The sequence below is a fragment of the Leopardus geoffroyi genome, chromosome B3 (genome assembly GCF_018350155.1).
Source record: "Leopardus geoffroyi isolate Oge1 chromosome B3, O.geoffroyi_Oge1_pat1.0, whole genome shotgun sequence".
NCBI classification, from domain to species: Eukaryota; Metazoa; Chordata; class Mammalia; order Carnivora; family Felidae; genus Leopardus; species Leopardus geoffroyi.
Window position 1 is genome coordinate 84,636,900 of NC_059337.1, and position 17,597 is coordinate 84,654,496.

At 39.2% G+C, this 17,597-nt stretch overlaps 1 protein-coding gene across 5 annotated transcripts in view; it reads left to right on the forward strand.

Annotated features, from left to right (window-relative positions):
* The window catches only part of LOC123583553 (protein only RNase P catalytic subunit), a 131,370-nt gene that overhangs the window by 120 nt on the left and 113,653 nt on the right, over positions 1–17,597 (forward strand). For 3 of the 5 annotated variants that reach the window (XR_006704941.1, XM_045450680.1, XM_045450681.1), the window contains exons 2-4: positions 354–1,636; positions 3,511–3,558; positions 4,034–4,166. Coding sequence is in view for 4 of the 5 variants with exons in the window: in XM_045450680.1 (XP_045306636.1) it covers positions 651–1,636; positions 3,511–3,558; positions 4,034–4,166 (1,167 nt within the window). In the remaining variant the exon portion in view is untranslated. Of the gene's footprint in view, positions 1–353; positions 1,637–3,042; positions 3,107–3,510; positions 3,559–4,033; positions 4,167–17,597 lie in introns of those variants that run through there. The other 2 variants (XM_045450682.1, XM_045450683.1) reach the window with 2 other exon arrangements.

Here is a 17,597-nt window from a genome sequence, read left to right on the forward strand (position 1 = left end):
TGTTGAATGGAGTGAACATTGTTTGTGATCGGTTCGTACACAGCAGGCAGTGTCCTTTGTGTACCTCCCTTCCTTACTTGAATTGTTGGCTCTGCTGTCTCCCCACCTCCCCTGCCCTCATATCCTTACCTGACGTCTTTGGCGGCCTGGGAGGGTTGTAATGCAGGCCCAGGGCTCCTAGACTTGGGCTTTCGCCGCTGGCCATGCTGCTGCTAGGTCTGGGGTTGGGGACTCCTGGTAGCGGTTTTCCACTTTAAGCCCTTCCGTCAGCAAGGCTCCCATGGGATCCTACCTTTTTTCAAGGGCACACACGCGAAACAAATTGGACGGACCTCCTTGTGCTTTTTCCTCAGGTTTATAGGTTGGAATTTATCTGCCACCAGAAGATTCCTGCTCTATCGTCTGGCTCTGGGACTTGTGACTAACATTGGCTGTCCCTGGATGGTTGTTTAATGGAGAGAACTCACCAGACTTCGTTGTATTAATAGCCCAAAAAGCAGATCCTTGATTTGTCTGTGAGAAAATGAAAATCATCTTTTAAGAAATTGTGCTTTGGTTCTTCGCCCCTCACGCCCAATTCCTTAATTACGCCGTAGAAGTAGGGGCTTTATGAACATCTCTCTAATTGTATCTGGTGCTGATCTCACCGCATGATGACTTTCTGTTTCACTGGTATTCGAAGCCTTCCTAAGTTTTGGAAGAGCAACCCATACCTTAGCGTAGGCCCAGGACACTCTTATTTCTCTCTCTTTCTCAAAGACTATTGTGGCATCAGGAACCAACAGAAGTGGTTTTCTCTTAAAGCGGTGTCTCCACAAAATACTAAAGCAGTGAATCTTCTGATTGCCAAGGCAGGATATCTCAGGAAAGGAGATGAAGGCAGTAATCAAGTTTCTTCTGATTCCCATCTTTTTGCTGCTGGAGCAGCTAAGAAGAGATCACAGATGAATACTCATAGGGAAGATCATGCCTTGCCACCTGTGAGGAACAGTATTCAACTTCCAACAAGACCTCTGAATTCAGAAGAGTGGGATAAATTCAAGGAAGATTTCAAAGGAAAGGCTAATTTTGAAAGTTGGATCATTTCACAAATGGCTCACTGCCATAGCTCTATAGATGTGGCCAAATCTTTGTTAGCCTGGGTAGCTGCAAAAAACAATGGTATTGTAGGCTATGATTTGCTGGTCAAGTATTTGTATCTCTGCGTCTTTCATAAACATATATCAGAAGTTATTGATGTCTATGAAATCATGAAAGCCAGATACAAGAGGTTAGAACCTGGAGGATATACTCTTCTCATCCGAGGATTAATCCACTCAGACAGATGGAAAGAGGCCTTGCTGCTGTTAGAGGATATCAAAAAAGTCATGATTCCTTCAAAAAAGAACTACAATGATTGTATCGAGGGAGCCCTCCTTCACCAAGATGTAAACCTAGCGTGGAATTTGTATCAGGAATTGTTGGGTCATAATCTTATTCCTATGTTGAAAACTTTAAAAGCATTCTTTGATTTTGGAAAAAACGTAAAAGATGATCAGTATTCAAACAAGCTATTTGACATTCTTTTGTATCTAAGAAATAATCATCTATATCCTGGGGAATCATTTGCACACAGTATAAAAACATGGTTTGAGAGGTAATTTTAATTTTTTTATATGTATGTTTTTAATTCAATACCGTTACCTAAAAGCAGCTGCCTCCTTTTTTTGTTGCTGAGAATTACTCTATTCAAATTATACTTTCCTTCCTTGAGATTTATTTCTCCTTAAAGACAACATTTTCTCTCTTTAAAAAAAGTAATAGCATAAACAAGTTGTTGTATTTTCCATTCATCACATAAAAGGGAAATTACAGATCATTTGTATGTTTTTATGTATTTTTTCTGTTTGGAAGGATCATCTGTTTTTTCTGAGGTATTCACTTTGATGTGCCTACCGATAGTACTTATGGCTGGAGTTTATAGCAAGAAAACTGGAGCTGTCTTTGGATCATATTAGTATTTTCAGAAGTTTTTCTGAAACCTAGTGACTGGTATCTGTTTAATCTATGCATTTCATCAACTTGGATGTTTAGAACAGATAAGGGAAGCCTGAGCAGACATGATATGCGAGTGTTAAAAATGGAAAATCTCTTCATTCCAGTTCATTTTGTATCTTTCCATCACCCAACTGCTCTCTCCAAGGCTCTCTGCTTTCCCTTTGCTTTTTGTTCACGTTCCTGGCTGTGACCCTATTTATTGCTTCAGTTTTTTATTCACTGATTCACTACTAATTTTTTTTAGGCACTTTCAAAAAAATTCATTCTTTTTCTGTTTTTCTCTTTTCAACTATATGTGTATCCTTTGCACAGAGCTTTGAAGTAGCAATCATGTTTAATTATCTTATTTAACAAATTTGTTGAATATGAGTGGAGGAGCTAGATTGTGAAATTATTTGAATGCCAAGGATTTTGGGTTTTGTTCTGTTACCTTAGAGTGGAGTTCCAGGGCACCTGGCTCAGTTGGTTAAGCATCCTACTCTTAATTTTGGCTCAGGTCATGAGACCTAATCTCAGGGTTATGAGATTGAGCCCTGTGTCAGGCTCCACGCTGAGCATGGAGCCTGCTTAAGATTGTCTCCCTCTCTCTCTCTCTGCCCCTTCCCTGCTCTCTTGCGTGTGCACTCACTCTCCTCTCTCTCTCAAAAAATAAATTAAAAAATAAAAATAAAAAAGGTAATTGCCAAAACAGAAAAAAAGGTTGGAGAGGGATTAAGATTGGAAATAGGAAGATCTGTTTGGAGGCAATTGTAGGTTTGAATGAGAGATGATGAGATCCTGAATTATGAACTAGGGAACGAGAAGGCAACAGAGTCCTTAGAAACTGATGGTAGTATATGTGAGAGAAAAAAAAGGAATACATTGATTGAGCAAATAAATCATGTAGTTTTGAATGCTTCCATTTGGGTAGGCACTTTGGGTGTTTTGTGATGTAAGATCTATTATGATGGCATTCACAACCTAATGGAGAATGCAATACTTGACAGTTAATAGTGGTGTATAAGAAGATAGTGTAAGGGAAGGAATTACTCTGGGCAGGAACAATCTCTGGCAGCTTCATGGAGAAAGAGTTGAATTTGATTTAGAGGTTACACTATTAATGTTAGCTGCACAATCCCGTGAAAGTAGATTTAGACTTGAAGATGAGGGTTGAATGACCAGAGGAGAAGTGAAGGGAAGGAGGTCCACAGTAGGGTACTGTTCCCTCCTTAGCCCCATCACAGTGTATCACCCACCCTTCTAATTAAACCATCCTGGGGAAGTATCCTGAACATTTCAGAGCTCTTCCCTGCCGAGTTTCTAAATACAGTTTCTAAATAAAATGCCTATTTTTTGGTTCTATGGGAATCTGACCTTTTTTCTTTTTTTAAAAAAATTAGAATTATTATCTCATTTATTTTATCAATTTGTTTATATTGTTTTAAGTTTTAGGAATCTGACGTAATGATTTGGTCTTGTAATCTTTTTTTGTAGTGTTCCTGGGGAACAATGGAAAGGACAGTTCACAACAATCCAGGGAAGGTAAAGACCAGTGTTTTATTTTTAACTTGTTTGATTCAGGCTTAGTAGGTTTTGTTGCTACCGATCAAAAAAATTTTAAGAATACTTTAGAAATAGGATAATTAAGAGAGTACCCACGAAAAAAAGCCATATTTGGCATATGGAGGATTTGCAGTGCTCAACATGTTTTTCCCATGGGTGCAGTGAGCCTCATGTGAAGCCTCAGAGATATTTTGCCCTACAGATCTGGGACCCAGTTGTGTTTTGGGAATAAGTTTAAATACTTTATCTGGATGCCCAGCAGTCTACTTTTTTGGGTTTTCTGGCATACCTAATGTGTGTTATTATCAGTTTTACAAAAAATTGCATGTGATGATCACAAAGATTATAACATTCTTTTTAAATTACCTTTCAATTTCTTTCTGTCCTAGGATTATTCATTCTAGAGAAAATTCTTTTCCAGGATACCATTTAACACAAACTTTTGTAATTACAGTGGTCAGTGTTCGGGCTGTGGAAAAACCATAGAGTCTCTTCACCTGAGTCCAGAAGAGTATGAATTTCTCAAGGAAAAAATCATGAGGGATGTGATAGATGGAGGTGATCAATACAAAAAGACAACCCCTCAGGTGAGTCCTGAACAGGATTTATTCCTTTTTTGGATTGCTTTTCTAGAGTAGGGGTTGGCAATTCTTTTCTATAAAAGACTGATAGTAAATATTTTAGGCTTTGTGGGCCAGTAAATATTTTGGGCTTTGTGGGCCATACAGTCTCTGTTGCAACTTTTCAACTTGAAATACAATACATAATATAGTACATAAATGAATGAGCATGGCTGTGTTACAGTAAAACTATATTAATGAAAATAACAGTGGGCTGGATTTGGCCTGCCAGCTATAGTTGCCAACCTTTAGGAGAGACTGCTTAGAATTTAATAGAATAATTGGGGTAGACTGTCATCCATGTATTGAAGTCAGTTCTGTTTCGTGTAGATGCAAGTCCACTTAAGCCAAAAAGATAGGTGCTTATTTTTTTGTCTAAGTATTTCCAGAAAACTGTGTTCAGTAAATTCCCATGAAAACATGGCTTTTCACAACTCTTCTAATCAAGAGAATTTAAGGTAACTTGACAAAATTATTTCCAGATTTTCTAAGTATTGAATTTGATTCTGTAAGTCATTTTTAATAGCTTCATTTTGCTAATCTTCAGTACTTTATACTGGTTTACTAAGATTAAGTTGAAGAACTAAAATGCTTTTACAACTTGGGGAAAAATTGCTTATCATCTTACTAAATGCTTTTTCTTCAAGATACCAAATAAAAATAAGAAGTAAAAATAGTTTTGCCTTCTCCCCTTGACTTAAAATTGTCACAGAAGGCCCCTAGATCATATGAAAACTTTTAATCCTCAAAATAAAGTCAAAATATGGTCCATAAAAACATTAGCTTCATTTTATGGAATACCTTTTAGCTGACTTTATTGATAAATAAAATTAGTTAACGTTTATTAATGATGCTAAGTATTTTATATTCATTATCTTATATATTATTTAATTTTTATAACCACCCTAAAAGGTACTACTTTATTTCTGTTTTATAGAGAGAGTGACTGAGGCTTTGGGAGATTAAATCTGCCCAAGGACCCCTCACTAGGACTGACTGACCCTAAAACCTTTACTGTCACACTCCATTGCCTCTCACTGCATGACAGTCCATAGTTCCATATAAATCTGACAGCCAGCTGGTTGGAGTAGCTTTAAGAATTTCTGCCAGCTGAAATACGATTTAAACAAATAAATTTCATTTCCCTCATCAAACATCTGTTGAACGCTTATCTGTATTTTCTACAGTAGATGTTAAGATAGATGCAAGGTTGTGTACAAATTATGCTGTTTGCTGCCAAAAACTTAACCATTTCTGTTGTGGATTAATTGAAATTTTCCCACCTTTCATTTTTTATTTAATAGTCTTCAACCTAAAGGAAAAATGAAAGAATAGCACAATAGACACCTACATACTCTTCATTTTGAGTAACCAATTGTTACCATGCCATTTATGCATTCCCTCCGTATGTTTTTATGAGTTATATAAATGTAGGTTGTGGGGGCACCTGGGTGTCTCTCAGTTGGTTGAGCGTCTAACTCTTGGTGTCAGCTCAGGTCATGATCTCAAGGTTTGTAAGTTCAAGCCCACATTGAACTGTTAGTGTGGAGCCTGCTTGGGATTCTCTCTCTCTCTCTCTCTCTCTCTCTCTCTCTCTCTTTCTTTCTCTGCCCCTCCCCTGCTCGCTCTTTCTTTCAAAATAAACAAATAAAAAAAATAATAATAGGTTGTAGACATATTACCTTAAATATTTCAGCCTGTATCTTCTAAGAATAAGAAAATTCTGTTATTAAATACCATTATCACATCTAAGAACCTTCATATTAATATAACTTAATAAAAGGCACATATTCAAATTTTCCCAGTTGCCTCCTTGAAATGTATTTTATAACTTTTCCCCCCACTGATCCAGGATTCAGTCAAGATTTGTTCATTGCTTTTGGTGGTTAGGTCTCTCTAAATCAAGAGCAGCCCCTCCCACACTGCTTTTTTTTTTTTTTTTTTTAATTTTTTTTTCAACGTTTATTTATTTTTGGGACAGAGAGAGACAGAGCATGAACGGGGGAGGGGCAGAGAGAGAGGGAGACACAGAATCGGAAACAGGCTCCAGGCTCTGAGCCATCAGCCCAGAGCCCGACGCGGGGCTCGAACTCACGGACCGCGAGATCGTGACCTGGCTGAAGTCGGACGCTTAACCGACTGCGCCACCCAGGCGCCCCTTTTATTTTTTTTAATGACATTGATGTTTTTTTTTGAAAAGTCTAGGTGCTTTGTCTTATACTGGACTTCTCAAACTTTGTACCTGTGAATCATTTGAAGGTCTGGTTAAAATGCAAATTATGATTGAGTTGTCTAGGGGCCCAAGACTCTGTATTTTTTTTTTTTTTTAATTTTTTTTTTCAACGTTTATTCATTTCTGGGACAGAGAGAGACAGAGCATGAACGGGGGAGGGGCAGAGAGAGAGGGAGACACAGAATCGGAAACAGGCTCCAGGCTCTGAGCCATCAGCCCAGAGCCTGACGCGGGGCTCGAACTCACGGACCGCGAGATCGCGACCTGGCTGAAGTCGGACGCTTAACCGACTGCGCCACCCAGGCGCCCCAAGACTCTGTATTTTGAACAAGCTCCCAGATGATACGATTCTGGTCTTTAAACCACATTTTGAGCAATAAGACTTTAGACTGATTGATTGCTTTTTATTCATTAATTCAGTATAAAAGATTTTGGGTGAAGTATGTAGGTGATGCTGTGTGCTTACTGCAGCCACATAATACTAGATTATTTTCACTATTGATGCTAAGTTTCATCACTTGATTAAGAGGACAACTGCCAGATATCTCCATTATAAAGGTACATTTTTCCCTTTGTAATCTTTGTAATTAAAAAGTGGGGTGCCTGGGTGGCATAGTTGGTTAAGCGTCTAACTCTTGATCTCAGCTCAGGTCATGATCTCACATTTCATGAGTTGGAGCCCAGCACCGGCTCTGTGCTGATGGTGCATAGCTTGCTTGGGATTTGGGGCGCCTGGGTGCCTCAGTCACTTGGGCGTCCGACTTTGGCTCAGATCACGATCTCATGGTTTGGTTTGTGAGTTCGAGCCCTGCATCGGGCTCTGTGCTGACAGCTCAGCCTGGAGCCTGCTTTGGATTCTGTGTCTCCCTGTCTCTCTCTGCCCCTCCTCTGTTCACACATGTACACATGCATACTCTCTCTAAAAAATAAATAAACATTTAAAAAGTAATCTGTGGAGTAATATTTCAGGACTATGCAGATATCCTGTCACTCTTGCGGATTTCCTGTTAACTCTTCACCTAGTGTTTTTCACATCATGGAGATGATCTCTACTTTTGGAGGTTGCACAGTGGTGATCTTCGAGTTACTTTATTCCTTCCACATTTATTAACTGGTACTATTCTATAAATGGTTTTTCTCTTTCTTGGAGCTCTTTTGTTTGTTTGTTTGTTTTTTAAACATTATTTTTGAGACAGAGAGAGAGAGAGCATGAACAGGGGAGGGTCAGAGAAAGAGGGAAACACAGAATCTGAAACAGGCTCCAGGCTCTGAGCTGTCTGAGCCTGACGTGGAGCTCGAACCCGTGGACTGCAAGATCATGACCTGAGCCGAAGTCGGACGCCTAACCAACTGAGCCACCCAGGCGCCCCTGTTTTGTTTTTTTAATAATCTATATAGACATAAGGACAAGGACTTTTTTTTTTTAATTAATTGTGTTAGAATCCATTACCATCATTATTCTTTTTGATGCTCAAATTGTGTTGGATTTATCTTTTAGGAGCCCCCTTCAAACCATCTCCTGTTTCTTTTTGGCATTTCACCACTACCCTATCAGTTTTTGCCCCCAGCTTTTGCACTTCTCTTCTTTCTGGCACAATCACTAATTGAATACTTTTGTTTGACACCTCTCAGTGGTTAAACATTGCTGTAATTCCTTTTTAATGAATATCACTTTAAATCTAGATTAATAGAAGGAAGATTTGTTAGTATTCTCTTTTGGAAAAGACTTAGAACCCAGAGCACATCTTCTCGTTGGACAGCGTTATACTGCAAGAGGAGTTGCAGGCTCCAGACTATGGTGAGAGTAGCAGAGAGCAGTCATATATTTAATTATTGTAATTGACAAAGTAACTGATTATATTCACCGAAGGATTGGAATATTTTAGGGCAAGGGAAATTATTCTCTCTTTTCAGTATGCTTCCCCTTTCCCCCTGTAGGTCTCCAACCCTATATTCCATCTCTTGAAACTGCCTTTCACCTTCAAGCTGTTAACATAATAATAATTGCACCATTTATGGAATGATTATCCTATGTCAGGCACTTCAAGGTCTGTTACACTCACGACAACATTGCAAGGATATCACCCTTCTGAAGATGGGGAAGCTCAGGATAAGCAATGTATCCATGGTTAAAGAGCAGTGAAGAAAGTCATATGATGTGGCTGGATTGTTCAGGGTTTAGTTTTTGTGGTATTGGTGGAGGAGAAGGGGCAGGGATGGATCCAGAGCACCGCTAGTGGATTGGAGTAGAACCAACTCTTTTTCTGGGACTAGAGCCCAAGGCAAATCTGTCGTTTGAAGGTGTGAGAAAGCATATAGCCTAAGGAGCCTTGAGGAGAGTTTTAAGCCTTGGAAGTTTGGAATATTTGGGAGAGGATTGGAGAAAGTATTACTGGATGGTGCTGAAGTCCCAACTGAGGGTGGAGAGCATAAGTTTGTAATGGCATTGATCTGTGAGACATTTTTAGCATTCCTGGGCCATCTAGGAATAGGAATAGGGAAAGCAGATAGATGGGATGGTACAGGATTTTGCTAATCTGGTATAGTTGAGGGAAAACAGGAGTTGAAGGTGTAGGTGAAAGGAAGGATCAGTTAATGGTCCAGGAGATCAAGCTTGATAGGAAGGAAGTAAAGATGGGTGGGAGCTCATGGATTAGGAGACAATAGACATAAAAGTGGATTGGAGGCTCATTGAGGTTGAAGAGCAAGCATAAAAGGAGTGAGAATGACAAACAGGAGATTTTGATTAGTGTGTATTAGAGTTTAGATGTTAGAGATTGAGTGCTCTACAGTGATGACAAAGTCCAGAGTATGACAGTTAAGCAGATGAAGAGACTGAGAGCCACAAGTGCTAGATGGTCATCCACAGATTTATTGAGTGTCCATATGATAATTTTTTAAATAATAATTTTAAAATTATTTAAATAATTAAATAAATTGTTATTTAAATAAATTTAAATTTATTCATGTGGCTTTTTAAAATAGGCACATTTTATGGAATGCTTACCAGGTGCCAGGCACTGTGCTTTGTTATTTAGGCTGGTGATGAGGACTGAGTCGGATGGCAAATTCTTGATGCATGTAGAAATGTCTGGGGTGACACAGGTGATAGCAAAGAGGAGGAGTCAGCAAAGTATGGCCTGCAGACCAAATCCAGCCCACCACATGGTTTTATGAATAAAGTTTTATTGGAACACAGCCATATGCATTCATTTCTGTATTGTCTATGGCTGCTTTTGCCTTGCAGAATTGGGTACCTATAAAAAGACACCATGTGGCCCATAAAACCTAAACTGTTTACTATCTGGCCCTTTACAGAAAAATTTGCTGACCACTGGTATAGATAAATATCATAAGCCTTAGTTGATGTGAGGATTGGAGTCAGTGATTTTGAAGTTTTATTTATTTTTGAGAGAGAGTGAGAGAGAGAGATGACAGTGTGAGCAGGAGAGGGGCAGAGAGAAAGAAGGAGACACAGAATGCAAAGCAGGTTCCAGGCTCTGAGCTGTCAGCACAGAGCCTGATGCTGAGCTAGAACTCATGAACTGCGAGATCATGACCTGAGCCGAAGTCGGACACTTAACCAACTGAGCCACCCAGGCACCCCAAGACATAGTGATTTTGAAGGAGCAGTGGGTACTAGAAGAGGGCCTTTTCTTTCTCCTCAGTCCTATAGCATGCTGAGAGAATAGGTTCCCTAAGAACTAAGTAACTAAGAAATCATTGGTAACCTCAGGAAGAGTAGTTTTGATACTACACTGGAGGCCAAAGCCAGCCATGTTAGAGCAACTGAGTGAACACACATTGAGTGTAAACTATACTTTTGAGAAGATTAGATGAAAATCAGTTAGAAGAAATGGGATAGTTGTGGCTGGAGGATGGTAGACGTCAAGGGAGGGGATATAGGGAGATGGGAGAGACTTGTGCATGTTTAGGTGATGGAGAAAAGGTGTCAGTAAAGATAAAAATGTTGAATAAGCAGGACACGTAAGAGAGAGAATGGATTATGAATGACCCAGCTTCAGAAGTAGGAGGAGTTGCCAAAAAGAGCACAAATGGGGAGGTTAGAAATGAGAGTTCTTATTTGAGACTGTAGAAAAGAAAGTGAAGATGGGTGCAGATATAGATAATATATAGGTAGAGGGAGAGAAGTTTGACGGAAGTGACATCTGTGTCAAATGGATATAAGGTGAGAGATTGGAGTCAAGTGGAAAGTCTAGTCAACACTAGAGACAGTAGAGACAGTTTGGAATGGTTCTTAAGGAGAATGGCAGAAATGCTAACTCAGGGCAGAAGGATTATGACAGGGTGGGTGCTGAGATTTGAATCAGTAATTTGTAGACATTACATGAATGTATGATTTAATATTTTTCTGACAGAGCTTGACTCACCTAGAATGGTAGTAGTGAAGACAAAATGTAACATTGGTTCAGATTTTGAGTTTTGTTGGTTAGGGGTGACAATATGATAGGGAGCAAGGAAAGGTAGTTCTGACAGAGTAGTTAACATGATCAGCATGGGGCTCAGACTAGATGAGGAAGAAAGGTCAGAGAGCACTGTCTAGGAGAGTTTAAGGGACTAGTAGACTCAATGTGGGGTAAAAGAAAAGGTATAGTGGGAGTAAAGGAAAGAATACGAGAAGGCTGAGGTCAGAGAGCAGGTGAAATATTTGAGGTTAAGATTTCACAGGAATAGCCATACCACGCTCTGGCCAGATCCAGCATCTGGTTTGGCATATACCCCAGGGTAAAGTTCAGCACCAGAGTATACCACAAACTGGATGGTTAACAACAGAAATTTATTTTTGCACAGTTCTGGATACTAGTTGTCCAAGATCAAAACATTGGCAGGTTTGGTTTCTCCTGAGGCTTCTCTCCTTGACTGACAGATCACCCCTTTCTTGCTTTATCTGCATATAGACTTGCTCTGTGCTTGAGGATCCCCGGTTTCTCTTTGTCCAAATTTCCTTTTCATCCAAGGACACCAGTCAAATTGGATTAAGGCCTGTCCTATGGCCTCATTTTACCTTAAACCACTTCTTATCTCCAAATATAGTCACATTCTATGGTACTTAGGGTTAGGACTTCTTCAACATATGAATTCTGAGATGGCCACAATTCAGTCTATAACACCATTCATTGCAATATGTATTAAAACTATGTTGTATTCAGCATTTTCAGTTATTTTGTACTAGGAACAAATAGCTGAAACTGAGTTCAATATTGCTTTCTATAGTTTGCTTATAATTTAGGAATGGGAGGTATAAACCAAGGAGTAAATATCCCATCCATGTTGAGTTTCTTTGTCTACTTAAGGAAAAAGTATATCAGCTGACCTCCATAAGCACCTAAAATGAATTCATCAAATAGAATTCTTTTGTTCAAATGAGATGGCACCCTCTGATAAAATCGTTTTCAACCTTGGCTGCTGATTAGAATAGTTTGGGAGATGCTTAAAAATTAATGATACCTGGACTCCACCCTCTGTAGATTTTGGCTTTAAATGTACAGTTCAGTGGTATTAAATACATTCACATTGTTGTGTAACCATCATCCATCCCCAGAACTTCTTTCATCTTTTTTTCATATCTCTTTTCATCTTGTAAAACTGAAACTATACCATTAAATAATAACTTCCCATTCTCTCCTCCCTCCCAGCTGCTTGCAACCACTGTTATACTTTGTGTCTTTATGATTCTCACTACTGCAAGTACCTCATATAAACGGAATCATACAGTATTTGCCTTTTTGACTGGGTTATTTCACTTAGCATAATGTCCTCAACATTCATCCATGTTGTAGCATAGTGCAGACTTTTCTTCCTTTTTTTCTTTTTAATTTTTAAAAAATGTTTATTTTGAAAGACAGAGAGAGAGAGAGAGAGAGAGAGAGAGAATGTGGGGGAGGGGCAGAGAGAGGGAGACACAGAATCTGAAGCAGGCTTCAGGCTCTGAGCTGTTAGCCCAGAGCCTGATGCAGGGCTCGAACTCAAGAACCTTGAGACCATGACCTGAGCCGAAGTCAGATGCTAAACAGACTGAGCCACCCAGCTGCCCTTCCTTCCTTTTTAAGGCTGAATAATATTCCATTGTATGTATGTACTATATTTCGTTTATCCATTCATCCAGCAATGGATACTTCAGTTGATTCTACATTTTAGCTATTATGAAAATGCTGTTTATGAGCATGGGTGTACAGATATCTCTTTGAGGTTCTGCTTGCAGTTCTTTTGGGTATGTTACTGGAAGTGGAATTGCTATATCATACGGCTAAATCTGTTTTTAATTTTTTGAGAAACTGTGTTACACAGTAGCTGCACCATTTGACATTCACACCAACAGCGCACAAGAATTCCACTGTCTCCACATCCTTGCCAACACTTGTTTTCTTTTCTTTCTTTTCTTTTATTTATTTTTTTAATTTTATTTTTAATTTTTTTTAATTTACATCCAAATTAGCATATAGTGCAACAATGATTTCAGGAGTAGATTCCTTAGTTCCCCTTACCCATTTAGCCCATCCCCCCTCCCACAACCCCTCCAGCAACCCTCAGTCTCCATATTTATGAGTCTCTTCTGTTTTGTCTCCCTCCCTGTTTTTATATTATTTTTGTTTCCCTTCCCTTATATCCATCTTTTTTGTCTCTTAAAGTCCTCAAATGAGTGAAGTCGTATGATTTCTGTCTTTCTCTAATTTCACTCAGCATAATACCCTCCAGTTCCATCCACATAGTTGCAAATGGCAAGATTTCATTCTTTTTGATTGCCGAGTAATACTCCATTGTGTGTGTGTGTGTGTGTGTGTGTGTGTGTGTGTGTGTGTGTATCACATCTTCTTTATCCATTCATCCATCGAGGGACATTTGGGCTCTTTCCATACTTTGGCTATTGTTGATCTTTTCTTTTTTTAAAATAGTATCTCTTCTAATGAGGTAATCTCATTGTAGTATCTCTTCTAATGAGGTGGTATCTCATTGTAGTTTTAGATTTGTATTTCCCTAATGGTTAGTGATGTTAAACATCTTTTCATGTGCTCTTTGGCCATTTGTATATCCTCTTTGGAGAAATGCCTATTCAATTCCTTTGCCCATTTTTGAACCAGAATTTTGTTTTTTGTTGTTGAGTTTTAAGTGGTCTCTGTATATTCTGGATATTAATTTCTTCTCAGATAATATGATTTACAAATATCTCCTATTCTATGAGTTGTCTCTTTATTCTATTGATAGTGTCTCTTGATGCACAAAATTTTTTTATTATTGTGAAGTCCTAATTTGTTGGTTTTTTTTGTTACCATATGTCTTTGGTGTTGTATCCAAGAAAATCATTGTTGAATTCAGTTTTTGTTCTGTTTTCTTCTAAGAGTTTTACTCTTTTAGATCTTAATATTTAGATCTTTGATTCATTTTGAGTTCATGTGTGTGTATGGTGTTATGTAAGGGTCCAGCTTCATTCTTTTGCATGTCGATATCCAGTTTTCCCAGCAGCATTTGTTGAAAGACTGCCCTTTCCCCGTTGAATGGTCTTGGCACCCTTGTCAGAAATCATTTGACTATGGATGAGAGGGTCTGGGTTTATGTCTATTCTGTTGGTCTATATGTGTGTTTTTACGCCAGTACTACACTGTTTTGATTACTGTAACTTTGTAGTAAGTTTTAAAATCAGGAAGTATGAGTTTTGTTCTTTTTAAAGATTGTTTTGGCTATTCAGGGTCCTTTGAGATCCCATATGAAGTTTAGGATGAGTTTTTCTATTTCTACAAAAAATATCATTTGGATTTTAATAGGGATTGCATTGAATTTGTAGATTGCTTTGGGTAGTATCAACATTTTAACAAGGTTAAGTCTTCCAGTTCAGGAACATAGGATGTGTTTCCATTTATTTATGTCTTTAATTTCTTTCAGCAATCTTTTGTGGTTTCATTATAAAGTGTTGAATATATCATCTCCAAAAGTTTCTTTGTGCTACTTTCTAATGACTCCTGTACCTCACTCTTTCCTTGCCCCATGCCCCATAAACACCATGGAAGCATACCATATATAGTATTTTTTGTCTGTTTTCTTTTTTAATATTGAGCATAATTTTGAGATTTCATTCATATTTTGTGTCTTAATTTTATTCTGAATAACATTCTGTTGGGGTGGATATACCACAACTTATAACTCTTTCATTTATTGATGGACATTTGGGACATTCTTTTCTTTTGTTTTTAATGTTTATTTTGAGAGAGAGACACACACAGAGTACGAGCGGGAGACGGGCAGAGGGAGAAGGAGACATAGAATCTGAAGCAGGCTCCAGGCTCTGAGCTGTCAGCACAGAGCCCGATGTGGGGCTCAAACTCATGGACTGCGAAATAATGACCTGAGCCGAAGTCGGATGCTTAACCAACTGAGCCACCCAGGCACCCCTGTGTGCCATCTCTTCTTATGAGCACATCAGTCATTGGATTCAGGGCTCATCTTATTCCAGTATGATCTCATCTTAGCTAATTATAACTGCATCCAGATAAGGTCACATTCTGGGTGGACATGAATTAAAAAAAGTTTTTTTTTTTTTTAAATATTTATTCATTTTTGAGAGAGTGAGAGATAGCACGAGCAGGGAAGGGGCAGAGAGAGAGAGAGGGAGACACAGAATCCAAAGCAGGCTCCAGGCTCTGAGCTGTCAGCACAGAACCCGACACAGGGCTCAAACCCACGAACCATGAGATCATGACCTGAGCTGAAATCAGATGCTTAACTGACTGAGCCACCCAGGCGCTCCTGGGTGGGCATGAATTTTAGAAGGGATACTAACCACTAAAACTTTTCTTTCTCTTGGGTACGTATCTAGCAGTAGAGTGGTTGGGTCTTATGGTAGGTGTTTGTGTGTAGCTTTTTAAGAAACTGCCAAACTGTTCTCCAAAGTGGTTGTCCCATTTTATATTTTTATTAGCACTATATGAACATTACAGTTGTTCCACATCCTGGTCAACACTTACTATGATGTCTCTTTACCTTTAGCTACTCTAATGGATCTGAAGTAGTATTTCATTGTTTGTTTGTAATTTTTTTTAACATTTTTTTATTTTTGAGAGATAGAGTGGGACAGAACACAAGTGGGGGAGGGGCAGAGAGAGTGCGGGGAGACACAGAATCCAAAGCAGGCTCCAGGCTCTGAGCTGTCAGCACAGAGCCCTACTGGGGCTTGAACTCACAGACAGTGAAATCATGACCTGAGCCGAAGTCGGACGCTTGACTGACTGAGCCACCAGGCACCCCCTCATTGTTGTTTTAATTCACGTTTTCCTAATGACTGATAATGTTGAGCATCTTTTTATGTGCTTTGGTGAGTGCCTGTTCAGATATTTTGCCCATTGTTAAAACTGGGTTGCTTTCTTATTTAGTTGTAACAGTTTATATATTCTAGATATACTTCCTATGTCAGATAGATCTTCTGCAAATATCTTTACTGTCTGTGGCTTGCCTTTCATTTTTATAAAATAGAGATTTGATTTAATTGTTCTGGTTTTAGGTCCCAGGCATCAGGATTTTCAAAAGCTCCCAGGTGATTTTAAAGTGCAGCCAAGGTTGGGGCCCCCGTGTGGCTCAGTCAGTTAAGCGTCTGAATTCGGCTCAGGTCACGATCTCACAGTTTGTGGGTTTGATCCCTGCATCGGGCTCTGTGCTGACAGCTCAGAGCCTGAGCCTGCTTTGGATTCTGTGTCTCCCTCTCTCTCTCTGCCCCTTCCTCACTTTTGCTCTATTTTTCTCTCTTTCAAAAATAAATAAACATTAAAAATTTTTTTTTTAAATAAAGTGTAACCAGGGTCAAGAACCACTGCTTCTGATGTGAGGTTTTGGTCTACAGCCATACCACGATGAATGCATCCAATCTTGTCTAATGTGATGTTTTTCAGAACCCTCATGTATGTATGGCAGCTTGTTTTCTACAGGATAATTTTGGGAGAAAACCTCAGTCATAGGTAAATTTTTAGCTTTTCTGTTTTAAACCTTTGTTTACTGTACTTAGACATCACAGCCAGCAGATGGCAATAGTATCACATGTAAAAATTATTGTATAGTCAGATCAATTAGGTTAAAGGATTTGCTAACTTTATTTAATTATTAAACTGGAAGAAAGGCACCTGGGTGGCTTGGTCAATTAAGTGTCTGACTTTGGCTCAGGTCATGATCTCGTGGTTTATGAGTTCAAGTCCTGCATCAGGCTCTGTGCTGACTGCTCAGAGCCTGGAGCCTGCTTTGGATTCTGTGTCTCCCTCTCTCTCTGCCCCTCTCTTGCTCGTGCTCTCTCTTTCTCAAAAATAAATAAACATTAAAAAAATCTTTTTAAAAAATTATTGAGCCGAAAGATATGCATGTCATTTTTAAGTCTGGTTAGTGATAGTAGGTAAAGATAGGAGCTGTATAAGTGAATTTTAAGTGAACAAAGCAGAACTCTGAATGGTATGCATATCTTGCTGATTTAACTATATGAAACTAATTGAGAGAAGATCAGTGGAGATCAAAAAGTGTATTTGGAAGACACCTGAGTGGCTCAGTTGGTTAAGCATCTGATTCTTGGCTTTGGCTCAGTCATGATCTCATAGTTCATGAGTTTGAGCCCCACATCAGGCTCCACAGCTGGCAGTATGGAGCCTGCTTGGGATTCTCTGTCTCCCTCCCTCTCTACCCCTCCCCCACTTACACTGTCTCCGTCTTTCTCAAAATAAATAAACCTTTTTAAAAAGTGCATTTGGGGGGCGCCTGGGTGGCTCAGTCGGTTGAGCGTCCGACTTCAGCTCAGGTCACAATCTCACGGTTTGTGAGTTCGAGCCCCGCGTCAGGCCTGCTTCCGATTCTGTGTCTCCCTCTCTCTCTACCCCTCCCCCATTCATGCTCTGTCTCTCTCTGTCTCAAAAATAAATAAACATTAAAAAAAAATTAAAAAAAAAAAAGTGCATTTGGGGGGCACCTGGGTGGCTCAGTCAGTTGAACGTCCAACTCCAGCTTAGGTCATTATCTCACAGTTATGAGTTCTAGCCCCGCATCGGACTCTGTGCTGACAGCTCAGAACCTGGAGCTTGCTTCATATTCTGTGTCTCCCTCTCTCTCTGCCCCTTCCCTGCTCACACTCTCTCTCTCAAAAATAAATGAAACATTAAAAAAAAATTTTAAGTGCACTTGGA